The sequence below is a fragment of the Amaranthus tricolor genome, chromosome 2 (genome assembly GCF_026212465.1).
Source record: "Amaranthus tricolor cultivar Red isolate AtriRed21 chromosome 2, ASM2621246v1, whole genome shotgun sequence".
NCBI classification, from domain to species: Eukaryota; Viridiplantae; Streptophyta; class Magnoliopsida; order Caryophyllales; family Amaranthaceae; genus Amaranthus; species Amaranthus tricolor.
In genome coordinates, this window is record NC_080048.1 from 26,356,207 (window position 1) to 26,368,992 (window position 12,786).

A 12,786-nucleotide genomic window follows, 5' to 3' on the forward strand; every position below is an offset into this window, starting at 1 on the left:
ATATCTACTTATTGTTACAACATTTAAGAACATTTAAGGGTATTGATAAATTAATTGGTAAATTAAACGATAAAATAGTGAATTAAACATTTGAGCGCAAAAACTGGATGCTACCATGTGGAAAAATCTTACAAAATGATGAATGAAATGGAAATTAACAAGAATTTAACCGAAAATGCTACTTAGATAGATAGTGCATAAACTAGATGCTACCATATGGAAAAGCATGCAAAAATGCTACCACTGGCATTTCATGAAAAATAAATGCTACCATATGAAATTTCTCTAAGTATAATATAAAGGAGCTACACTCTTGTGACCCAAAGCAATCTTGGAAATCACACTAGCAGCATCACCTTCAAAATGGATCTTGTCGTAAGTCGTAACCAAGCTGTAAAGCCAGCTCTAAACCGAACATTGCAGCCATAGCTTCACCACATTCTTGGGTGGTACTTTGTTACAAGTTATAATGGACTTTTTTTTGGATTGGTATAGATTATTGATTTTTTTTTTTTCAATTTTTCGGATGATATTGTCTAGTAAATTATGGTTAGGCAATTGATCATGTCTAGTTTGGAATTCATAGTTAGAGAAATGTGCAAATTTATTTATGATATTGTTTTAATTGGTAGTTCAAGAAAAAAAAAGTACATAAATATGTCTACTGGATTTATTTTGTTGCTAAGATCACTATAGCAAATATTATTACTTAATTGAATTAATTTTACCTAAACTTCTTTATATGTATAATGTAAAATATGGTTAATTAAAAGCTTTTTAGTATGTCTCAATACATATTTTTTAAAATCAACTTTTTAGAATCATATATAACTAAAGACATTAAAAGTTTTAAAATGTCTATTAAATAGAATGAAGAACAGAAATGTAATAACCTCAAAAAGAAGAGGTCAGGGAGCATTAGGTTAAAACAGGAGAGATTAAATTACAAACATTCTTCCGACTATTCAAGATACAAAAAGAGCGACAATTCATGCAACATAAACCACTTACTGCGACAATTCATGCAACATAAACCACTTACTGCGTTGTCTATTTTGACTAAGGGAGCACATCAGTGTCATCCTAACTGAACCAGTAATCCCCTTCGTTAAATTTGACCTATTTTCATGCAGGTGCTCTCTTGAGAGAAATCTTTTATAAAGACGGCTCTTAAAAATTCAGCCCAAATCTAATTTATATTAATTTAAAAAAAAAACTGTTGCTGAAATCAAAGCGCGCGTGTCAAGTAGAATGTGAAAAGTTACGTAATATATTTGGAGTTATAATAATATTTATTTGGCGTTATAACATTTTGGTGTTATAACATAATTTATTTGGGATTATAACATAATATATTTAAAGTTATAACCCCAAATATATGCAAAACACCAAATAATGTATTATGTTATAACTCCAAACAAATAATGTTATAACCCTAACACGTTCGCTTTGATTTCAGTAGCAGTTTTTTTTTAAATTAACATAAAATAGATTTGGACTGGGCTTTTAAAAGCCGCCTTTACAAAAGACGGTCTCAAATAAGAATTTGTGATTTTCATGGACTACGGGCTTGTAATACCCAAGATAGGTGGGATCGGCCCACATCCACGTCTACCTCTTCCAATTATATACATGTACTTCTGTTTTTGGAGCTCTCCCTAGTTCCTATATTCTACAAAATTTCTATATCTATTACTCCATCATTTTCCTCATTCATGGCATAATCATAAACAGGCGGCATATTATCTAACTCGTATAAATGTTGAACACTTAGCTTGATATCATCTAACTCTGTTTGAATAGATGATACCTTTGATCTTAGCTCCGATCTTTCGTGCTCCCAAAAAGCTCTATCGTTTTCTCGTCGAGATTGAACATATGATATTCGCTTATGCAACCGAATACACTCATTCCTTAGAAAATTGATTTCTCTTCTACTTCTTTCTACACTAGTTGATATTTCATCAGACCAATGGAAACATTGACATTGCTGCAAATAGTTTCAAAAAGAAAGGAAACAAGTATGAGTAAATAGACAAACTAATACTTTATAATGAGTAAAAACAATAAGTGAGCGAAATAGAATACACACATGATGAAAAACATTTTTGGGGCAGTTATAGAATAATCTATAGGGGTTCCTCATAGTTTTTGATATCCTTAATTTGGCAGGAAGCCCACAGAAACACTGCAACTCAATGTTTTCATTGGTACTTGCTTCCACAGATGAGCTGACCTCGTCTGAATCATGGCCCTGGTGATGATCTGTCCTGCTGTGAGATCTTGAAACAACATGTTAAAAGCGTGGTCAATCGAAATGATGTGCTACTCTGAATGATATAGTAGTTTTCTAGACATGCAAATACAATTAGAAGCTTCTACAAAGAAGAGAGAACCATCTACTTTGAAAACGCAAATTCAATCTTTTATGGAAACCCCGAGAAAGATTAGCTGATAATCACTTAGTACTGATCTGTGGCTTGGGCTTGCCATATCTAAGGAACTAATTCATGGATAGCTTCAACCGTATGATTTTACAACATAAAAAATTCCCAAACTAATGCGGAAAAGTAGAAATATTGTGCAATAGTTATGTCATTGTTGAAAGCTTGTTCATTACTATTAGTTCGGAATTAGAATAAGTCCTGTGCAATGTTGAGTTTTTGAGTGCGATTCAGAACCTTGGTTTCCTCAAGTGCGGGTTAGCATGGAATATTGACTTTCTTGATTATTAATTGACTTAAAAAACCCTTATTTCTACTTTCTAGGAGTTCAAACTAAAAAATGACTTCATTAAAATACAAATACTTCTGTTGGAATCCAATACCACATAAACGAATCCAATCTAGGCAGGGTAAGGACTAAGGAGGACAGATCAACTTCAACATTCTAATTCTGAGTGTCTTAGGTGAGTGAAGCCTCATAATCAAATTAAAACCCTCGGAATATTTTTATTAAGTCTGTTAGTATTTAGAAAATGAGTCTGCGGCAACTCGAACAAGGAGGAAAAGAGGTGACTCATATACAACTCATTTGTGAATAATAATGAGCACTTATACAAATTTTAAGTTCCAACCACGACCAATTAAATATATTTGTCTCAGCAATAAAGAATTAACACAATGCACAACAAATTATGAGCTTTGATGGAAATCACACACCTTATCCAGGCTTGTCTCCAGATAAAAGTAGCAACTGCAACACCAACTACCACAGTTACAGAGTACTTGGATAGCCAACCACTTTGATGATCCTGTACCAGTGTCAATTACAATCAACATGTAGCAAATATCTGTACTGACCCAAATGAATATTACAAAAGGGACACAATTTAACATGACTCAATAAAGGATCAGAGCGGCAAACCTCACGTTCGAGGATTCAAAGAGGATAACAAAATTGAAAAGTTTGATACAACTGAAAAGGAAACGACAATGGGAAGGAAGAGTCAGTTAAGCTTTCTTGAAATAGTTGATCGCCCAAAGTGAAAAGGAATTATACAGGAAATCAGGTGCCTTTGAAACTTCTGCTTTTAAAATTTGCATATTAATTATTAAGGGTATGTTCGGGGCCAAGTAGCTGAGCGGGCAAGTACTTGAAGCTCTGTGCATAGCTGTTAGCAATCTAAGTATCTGTAGCTTTGAGTAGCTGTAGTTGTATAATTGTAATTGTAAGATATTTACATGTTTAACTTGGCTCTAAAAGTTAGTGAACCAATCGATTCAATGGAACATGACCCAACATATTTGGCGACTGGAAAACTAGAGCGCCCTTGTTATGGTTCACCATGTCACATTGTATCCCATAATGGCGGGAAACCCAACCGAAAAGGGCCCCAAAACTAAAGAGCCTCGTATATGAAAATCATATTAGAACAATATAGTAATAAAGAATACTAGGTAGTTGAAGTTTTACTTAACATATCAATGGTCCTAGGAGTAAATCCTATTAGTTGTAATTTATTTTTTTCTTTTTCTATTTTATTTAATTCCAAAGCAACCATTTCAACTTTCAAACATTTTCTCTCATATCATTTCATTTTCACCGAATCAAATATCAATAACTAACATCATAATTTCTAAAAATAATAAACATCTTATTTTTAATTTTTCAATCTTCTATATTTTACATTTTACTATTAGCCATCAACTTGGTACTTTTTTTTTCTATACGCCTTCTTAACATTAGGAATCAAAACTTAATTTGGAAAAATTGCCCACAATAATCCAACCTATTTCTGATTTCCCTATAATAATCCCAACTTTTGATTAAATATGAATAATACCAATTAAATAGGATATATTCTACTAATATCCGACATTACCTATAACTTGTTTAATCGGTCATTTAGGAAAAAATAAAAAAATAATAAAAAAAAATTCAAAATCCCTCTGGCCTCCACCACCCCACCATCAGCCACCATCTCCTAGTTGTTCAACGTTGTTAAAGTAGGAAAATTTTGAATCTTTTGGGACATTTACGGTTTATAATTGATAATCTAGGAATTAAATACTGTTTGGTGATTTGAAAACTGAGTATGAGGGAGATAAGAGATAAAAAGATTTGATCGAAAACAGGAAAAAATTTTCCACCATAAACGAAAGCAAGGCTGCCAAGGGAAGGGAATAGGGAATTGGAAATTGGGGGACAGATAGGGTGGGGAAGGTCAATTTTTTTTAAAAAAAAAACCTATTGAATTATTTTCTGTTTTTTTTTTATTTTTCTTTTTTGAGGAGTATAAGTCATATGATATTTTGCCATCTATTACACCAGGAATTAAACTTGCCAAGAGAAATTGTATTGAGTTTTTATTAATTATAATACTTAGAATCAAAATCTTAATATAGGTAACAACTTAATTAATGAAGGAGCCCCGATTTCGAAAATTCACGAAAAATATATAGTCTCGATGATCTTTGCTCCGCCTATGACTTATGCAATACATTGGGATTTGGGAAGACATAAAAGAAACTGATTAAAACCAGAAAGTTAAATCTATCCTCTCCTGCAAAATTATATCCCCATGAATCGTGGTGTCCAAAACTTTCACTTGTTTATCGACTTTCATCGCGAAATATATCTCCAGAAAGTCGATCACATTCCAAATGAGAATACACCAAAACCAAGGCATCTTAGTAAATATCAAAAGTATATAAAGACATGATCAATAATGTGAAATAAACACACATTTAAATCTCTGATTAAGTTTATCAAAAGAAATTAAAAAAAATCTTTCGGTATTCACATATCACAGAAGAAAATACTTCAACTTGTTCAATTTAAGCACATGCACTCATAAATCGAGCTCACTACAATCAGCGATGCGAAGAAAACGCATTCGAGCGCTTCTAATCATATTTAACGTCAAATATGTCAAATCTGTGAACTCAGCAACGATTTCAGATTTTTTTCTAAAATGCCCAATCACGAATGATGGTAAAGAACAATCGTGAGCTAAAGAAGGGGGGTAGATTTTTATAATATGTATCGATTGAGTTGGTAAATAAACGTGAGAAAGCATCAAATAATCAATCAAAAAGAATCACAATAATTAAACCTAGCTAGCTGGCAACCAAATAATCAAATGCAGCATCTAATTAATCAGTTTTACAAGTATTTTTTTAAGGAGAAACAACTTTGAAGAGAATGAATTAGAAAAAACTAACAAACCTGAGGATTCAAATTGACAAGAGAAGATGACAATCTGGTTCGAAATGCTGAAATGAAGAGCAACATGGCAGATGAACATTCACAGAAAGCATTGAAATTTCAGAAGTTGCACGAAATTTCAAAATTCTTGGGGAGAAAATTGGGGAAATGGAAAAGGATAAGATAACATATCAAAGCCAAATTTTCAACGTCACTTGAGAAATTACTTTATACTTCGATGGAGCGCAAAATTCAAATCGGAAACCCTAGATTGAACTAATTGTGGATAAAATTGTAACTTTTCATAATAAAATCGATGAGCTCCGTTGAACATCAGAAGAAAAAATTAGGGGAGATATTCTGTGGGCTAATGGGTAAGATAATGGTGAGAAAATTAGGAATTTTGATTGAAAAATAATAATAAAAAAATTAGCAGTTCATATAAGATTCATTTAGTAATTACTGATTAGTAAGCACCGTTTGTTGAAATTTTGGAATTTTTTTGGTGGAAATATCATATCCATATGCATTAGAAAATTTTCAACGAGTGCGCACCGTTTGTCGGTCTTTTTCATAGATTTTTCTTCCTTGTTTTTTGATGACCGTTAGCAATTGATAGATGATAATAAATTATTACGCCTAAATGGAGAAACTCTACCCATGATCATTCCTAATTCCCATTGCTATTATTAAAAATTTATCAAAAACTACTTGATAATTGTTTTTCCAAATAAGGAAGAAAAATGTTAAAGAGTACTACTAAATAATTGTCACAAACTACTTTTAATATTTTCTTTCCAAAATACTCTCTCCAATACTTTTAGTTGTCTACTTTTATTATTTTGACAATTCACTTTTATTTGTCCAATTTTTTACTTTAATACATATATTTTCAAGTGGTGTCTTCATTTTTTTAATATTAAAAACACTCAATATTATACATGAGTCTTCTATTTTAGGTGGTCTCCTCATTTTCTTACTATTTGTGTTCAAACCAAAAGGACAACTAAATTGAATTGGAGGGAGTACCATCTGATTGTTTGTCAAAACTACATTTATTGGTCAATGAATAAAAACTGTTATTTGGTATTTGGTTTGTTTAAACAAAATAAATTTATTATATAATATTTGACAAAATAGCTTACTAGCAATTTTTTGAAAATGACGATTTTTTTATAGTAAATTTTGACTAATTTTCCTAATTTTTATTTGCCTATTGATTTTGGTACATTTGTTTTCGTGGTGTATATATCATACTATATCATATATAATATACTAATTTAAAAACCATTTTAACACATGGCGGCTTTAGAATGAGAGTTGTGGAATTTATGATTCATCACATGTCACTTTACTCAATTATTCCTTGATTAAGTACTGCTTTTTTATTCCTTAATTAAATAATGTTTTCTTATTTGCTCAATTATTCTTTAATTAAATATTATTTTCTATTTTTTCAATTATTATCAATAACTCTAGAGTGTAAATGTTGTTTCTCTTTTACTTCTTCATTTGCGTAATTAAAGTGGACCTCTTATAAAATGTAATGTCTTTATATATATTAAATTTTAATTTTTTTATTGTTGCATTAAGATGTAAATTGTCAATAACTTACATTATATATATAATATCTATTTTGATTGAGTATGTAAATTTTTTTCTATGATTATGAAATTTTTTTGTTTCTGAATAATTAATAATTACGCTAACAAAAAATTATCAAAACAGTTAAACTACTATATATATAAAAGTTTTAAAATTTCGTGCATTGCAATGGGATTATACTAGTATATATACATTTCTTTTCCCTCAAAATACCATATAAATAATAATAGAGAAATTTCATGTGTTGAACCCAAGTTTTTGGCTTTTCCACATAGTGACAAACATTTTTTTTAATCCGCATGGTGATGCTAAACTTTTTACTTTTTCACTTGATAGACAAAAGACTAAGATTTTGTTAAATTTACGTTATTATTATTCATTGTAATGAATTTTTTCATAAAACAAATGCTCCAATCATCCTTAAGGGACACTTTTTTGAAAATTTATTCGAAATGAGTACTTAATGTTAAAACAAGTGTCAATATTCATATAAATGACGCTAACTTTAATCAAACTATCAAACATGCTTTATCATGTATATTGGAGGATGATGGTGAAGATGTGTTGAGTGTGAGTGTATTAAGGTTTGGAACGTTACATGAGGTGCTCAATATGGGGCGTTTAAGGCTTCACTAAATGTGTAGAAATCATGCCTTGAACGAGGCAAGGCATGAGAATGTGCTTGCTCTATCGAGGCTACAAAAACCGAAAGTCAGAATGTGGGAAATAGCTCCTACTCGTTCGAGCAAGGCCTACAGCATGCTTTTGGATGGTGTTACACAGCTGCTCGTTCGAGCTCTATGTTGGATCGTTCGAGCTCTATGTTGGATCGTTCGAGCAGCATTGCCTAGCATGCTTCCTGACAGTTTATTGCTACAGTTCATATTCATTGAGGGCATTACTTTGTTGGTTAATGCTATGTTTATTGTCATTCATTATTATAATGTTAATTGACATGTTAATTGTTGGTGTTACATGTGAGTTTATAGTGATTAATGTGTTGACTCTATGAATGATTTTTTCCTTCCTCTTAAAAAGGAAGTATCATTCATAGAGCAAACCACCAAAAACACACTTCAGGAGAAAGCTATTACTTTGATTGAAACTTGAGAGTGTTCAAACTTGGTTCTAGAATTTTATTTATACGTGTAATTGTTAAATATAATAAACCATATTTGAAGGGGAGGTATCCAAGATACCTCATAAACACTTATATTCATCTTTTGTTATAATTTTCATTTTGTTTTTCATTGTTGAATCTCTTTGAGGCTTTCATTTCACTTAAATTACCAAAGAATTTAACATTTTATCTACTATATAGAAAATATTGAATGTTTGGGTTCACCACACGAAATAAAAATGTTCGTTTACCACATGAAAAATTCAAAAACTTAGGGTTATCATGTGGAATTTTCTATAATAATAAAAACAAATCTTATTTTCAACAACTAAACACAAATAATATTCATAGCAAACTTAGTAGATAAAGCGACTATATCGATTGCACCATTGTACGCTAAAAGAGATATAGGATTCTCTTTAAATTATTTTGCTATTATGTTGCGTGTGGAACTCATTAACATGTTCCACACTTCTTTTCATGTTTTTTAAGTCTCTCATAAACATGATGTCAATTACTAAAACTCTCATTTACTAAATGTCTTCTACAAATACCTCTCTTTAAAATTTTACAACAAAAACAACATACTTTATCAAGCTCTATTGAATAAACTAACCAATCTCGATCGCACTTTTCTCCATTTGATAAAACACTAGTAAACAAATTAACAGTAAATCGCCTAGAAAAATTATCTTCAGGACCTTTTACAATTGAACAATCTCTTTTAACTCCTTTTTTGACTACTAAATCAATCCTTTTGGAATCAAGAGCATCTCAATTCCTTTGATCAAATATATCAAATGAATTATCAAATGGGCTTGTTTTCTCTGACAAAAGTCTACGATAATCCTTCTACTCAAAACCTAGAAAAGTCATATTTGTATGATAGCTCTCGAAGTCGAACAAAAACGAAGCGGAGAAGCCGCAGCAGGGCCAATCTCAGCTGAAGTCCAGTCCACCTTTGGTCCAAGTTTCCTAATCTCGATCAAGATTCTTCGAAGTTCGCTCGAGATTGCAACTAGAAAGCATCAGACCTTTTATTGAATAAGGCTTTGACTAAAGCAAGTGGAATCTCACCCGATGTTGCTTGGCTTTGCCTGCATGCATACAAATTTCGCCCGAAATCGATCAATAAACACTGCAGAGCTTATTTGCTTCGTGAATTCAACCGATGCTATTGTAATCTTGCCAGAGATCATGCATAGAACATCCAAATACCTTGAAAACTCAATCAAATGACCCTCGAACTTTCCTCATTTTCAATCAAAGTCTTTATGAGCTAGGGTATGGTGTCAGACTATGTACTGATGTAAAATGAAGCTCAGTAAGCATGTTTCAGTACCGGGATGGCTAGAAAACTCACTTGTATACACTCAAACATCATCATTAAGCTATGAAAAGGCATATAAAGGCAATTAAACTCAATCTAGAAAATATCGACCACTTTCAACCTAAAAATGATGAATAAAGATCTTCATAAACCACAAAGAAGGTGCAATAAGTGTAACTACTATACTTATTAACCACTACCTTTCTTAAACCAGGTAAAACATTATTTGTTTGACAAGAAACTTGTCAGAAAACACTAATTAGTACAACACTAATTAGTACATATAATTGTTTAAAATGATTATAATTGAAAAAATAGGCATATGTTCAACATTACATTCCAAGATGCTTTTATAAGGCTTAAAAAATTTTTAATGCCACAAATTTGCTTAAAATAGGTCAAAATTGATTTTTTTTGACATGAAACTATGTAGACAACATTAATTAGTATATATTATTGATCATAAATGATTAGGCTTGAAAAATAGGCATATGTGCAAAATTACGTTCTATGGTTTCTTTTTAAGATTTTTTTTGTGCCACTTAATTGCTTAAAGTAGGTTAAACTTGATTTGTTTGACATGGAACTTAGCACAAACATAATTAGGATATATTATTGTTTTGGAATGGTTAGACTTGAAAAAATAGGCATATGTGTAAAATTATGTTCCATCGTTGAAGGTTTCATGCCACTAACTTGCTTAAACTAGGTCAAACTTGATTTGTTGGACATTAAACTTGGCACAAAACTAATTTAATTACTGTATTTTATTGTTTTAAAATGGTTAGAAATGAAGACAAATAGGTATATGTATAAAATTATGTCTCAAGTTGGCTTTTAAGGTTTTCTAAAGCTTTTTATGCTACCTAATTAGTATGGGGGCTTTTAAGGTTTTTTACAGCTTTTAAGCTTTCATGTCAAAAGTCATAAGACCATGTATGGGGGCTGACGCCTGCCTAGTGCCGGAAGGTCAAGGAAGTTGGTGACCTCATGACTGGGGAGCCGACGACCGAAGACCCTATGAACGGCGGCCGTAACTATAACGGTCCTAACGCAGCAAAATTCCTTGTCAGGTAAGTCCCGACCCGCATGAAAAGCGTAACGATCTAGGCACTGTCTCAGAGAGAGGCTCGGTGAAATAAACATGTCCGTGAAGATGCAGAGTACCTGAACCTGGACAGAAAGACCCTATAAAGCTTTACTTTTCCCTGGGATTGGCTTTGGGCTTTAACTGCACGGCTTAGGTGGAAGGCGAAGGGACAATGTCAAGAAGAGCTAGAATTCTAACCTTGTGTCAGGACCTACGAGCTAAGGGACAGTCTCAGGTAGACAGTTTCTATAGGGTGTAGGCTTCCCAAAAGGTAACATAGGTGTGCAAAGGTTTCCGTTGGCCGGACGGAGATTGGCCTTCGAGTGCAAAGGCAGAAGGGAGCTTGACTTTAAGACCCACCCATCGAGCAGGGACGAAAGATGGCCTTAGTGATCCAATGGTGCTGAGTGGAAGGGTCGTCGCTTAACGGATAAAAGTTACTCTAGGGATAACAGACTGATCTTTCCCAAGAGTTCAGATCGACGGGAAGGTTTGGCACCTCGATGTCGGCTCTTCGCCACTTGAGGCTGTAGTATGTTCCAAGGGTTAGGTTGTTCGCCCATTCAAGCGGTACGTGAGCTGGGTTCAAAACGTCGTAAGACAGTTCGGTCCTTATCCGATGTGGGCATTACTGCATTGAGAGGACCTTCCCCTAGTACGAGAGGACTGGGAAGGACGCACCTCTGGTGTACCAGTTATTGTGCCCACGGTAAACGCTGGGTAGCCAAGTGCAGAGCGAATAACTGCTAAAAGCATCTAAGTAGTAAGCCCACCTCAAGATGAGTGCTCTCCTATCCCGACTTCCCCAGAGCCGCCAATAGCACAGCCGGGGCAACGATGGGTTCTTTGCCCCTGCTGGGATGGAGTGACAGAAGTTTTGAAAATTCAAGAGAAGCTCACGGCGAGACGATTCGTTTATCATTATGATAGGTGTCAAGTGGAAATGCAGTGATGTATGCAGCTGAGGAATCCTAACAGACCGATATATGTGAACCTTGTTCTTACATGGTCCGATCAATTGGATCGGACACTCGCCATCCATTTTTATTGTTCAATTCTTTGACAACACGAAAAAATCATTGTTCAACTCTTTTGACAACATGAAAAAACAAAAGTTCTGCCCTCTCTTCCTATCTATATCTATACCAAGAGATGGAAGGGCGGAGGCCTTTGGTGTCCCCTCCAGTTAAGAATTGGGGCCTCACCATCACAAGCTAATATGTCTTTCTCTCATGCCTTTCTTAGTTCGTGGTTCAATATTCTGGTGTCCTAGGCGTAGAGGAACCATACCAATCCATCCCGGACTTGGTGGTTAAACTTTACTGCGATAAAGATACTGTATGGGAGGTCCTGCGGAAAAACAGCTCGACGCCAAGATGATACAAAGCTTAACACCTCTCATTCTTATTACTTTTTTCAATATGAAAAGTAATAAGAATGAAAAGGTCGCCTTATTCAAAAACCCAATTATGACATTCCATCTCTCCCACTTCACACCTCGGAATGCACCATTCTTATTCTTATAGAGTAGAGAAAAACACGCTTTCACACCTTCGTAAACCGAAATGGCTGGGGAGAGGAAAGGTTCCTTTTTTGAGGATACCTTCGGAAACAGATCCAATGGAGGTGGGGTGGGGCTTGTAGCTCAGAGGATTAGAGCACGTGGCTACGAAACATGGTGTTGGGGGTTCGAATCCCTCCTCGCCCACAACCGACACCAAAGGAAAGGGAAGGACCTTACCCCTTTGGGATTAGGAAAATCATGATCGGGATAGAGAACCCATTTTTATGGAACTTGGGTGTTGGTGTTTTGTCGAAGTGGAATGGGCCTTACTTTTTTATTACGTGTTATCGTGAATGGACTTATACTTACATATAGTATGCCCAGATCACCAACATAGTTTATTTTTTGTTTGTTTGTAGCAAAAATGCGTTCCTCATCATGTCATTAATATGTTTTATGTATACTCGCGGTAATTAGAGCCTCTCGGG

The 12,786-nt window shown here is 33.8% G+C and overlaps 1 protein-coding gene and 1 pseudogene across 2 annotated transcripts; both read right to left on the bottom strand.

Moving 5' to 3' along the window:
• Positions 1–847: 847 nt before the first annotated feature.
• LOC130806592 (uncharacterized) lies at positions 848–6,376 on the bottom strand. 2 transcript variants are annotated; one of them, XM_057671731.1, is made up of 4 exons: positions 5,671–6,360; positions 3,162–3,253; positions 2,093–2,273; positions 848–1,990 (listed from the first exon to the last, which is right to left on the bottom strand). In XM_057671731.1, exons 1-4 carry the CDS (start codon positions 5,734–5,736, stop codon positions 1,673–1,675), a joined length of 657 nt encoding a protein of 218 aa, XP_057527714.1. In that variant the 5' UTR covers positions 5,737–6,360; the 3' UTR covers positions 848–1,672. The 2 variants fall into 2 exon arrangements, with proteins under 2 accessions (XP_057527714.1, XP_057527713.1); XM_057671730.1 differs by having other exon boundaries at positions 851–1,990; positions 2,093–2,282; positions 5,671–6,376.
• A 4,252-nt stretch (positions 6,377–10,628) lies between these two features.
• On the bottom strand, positions 10,629–12,196 carry LOC130801954 (uncharacterized; annotated as a pseudogene).
• Positions 12,197–12,786: the final 590 nt, after the last annotated feature.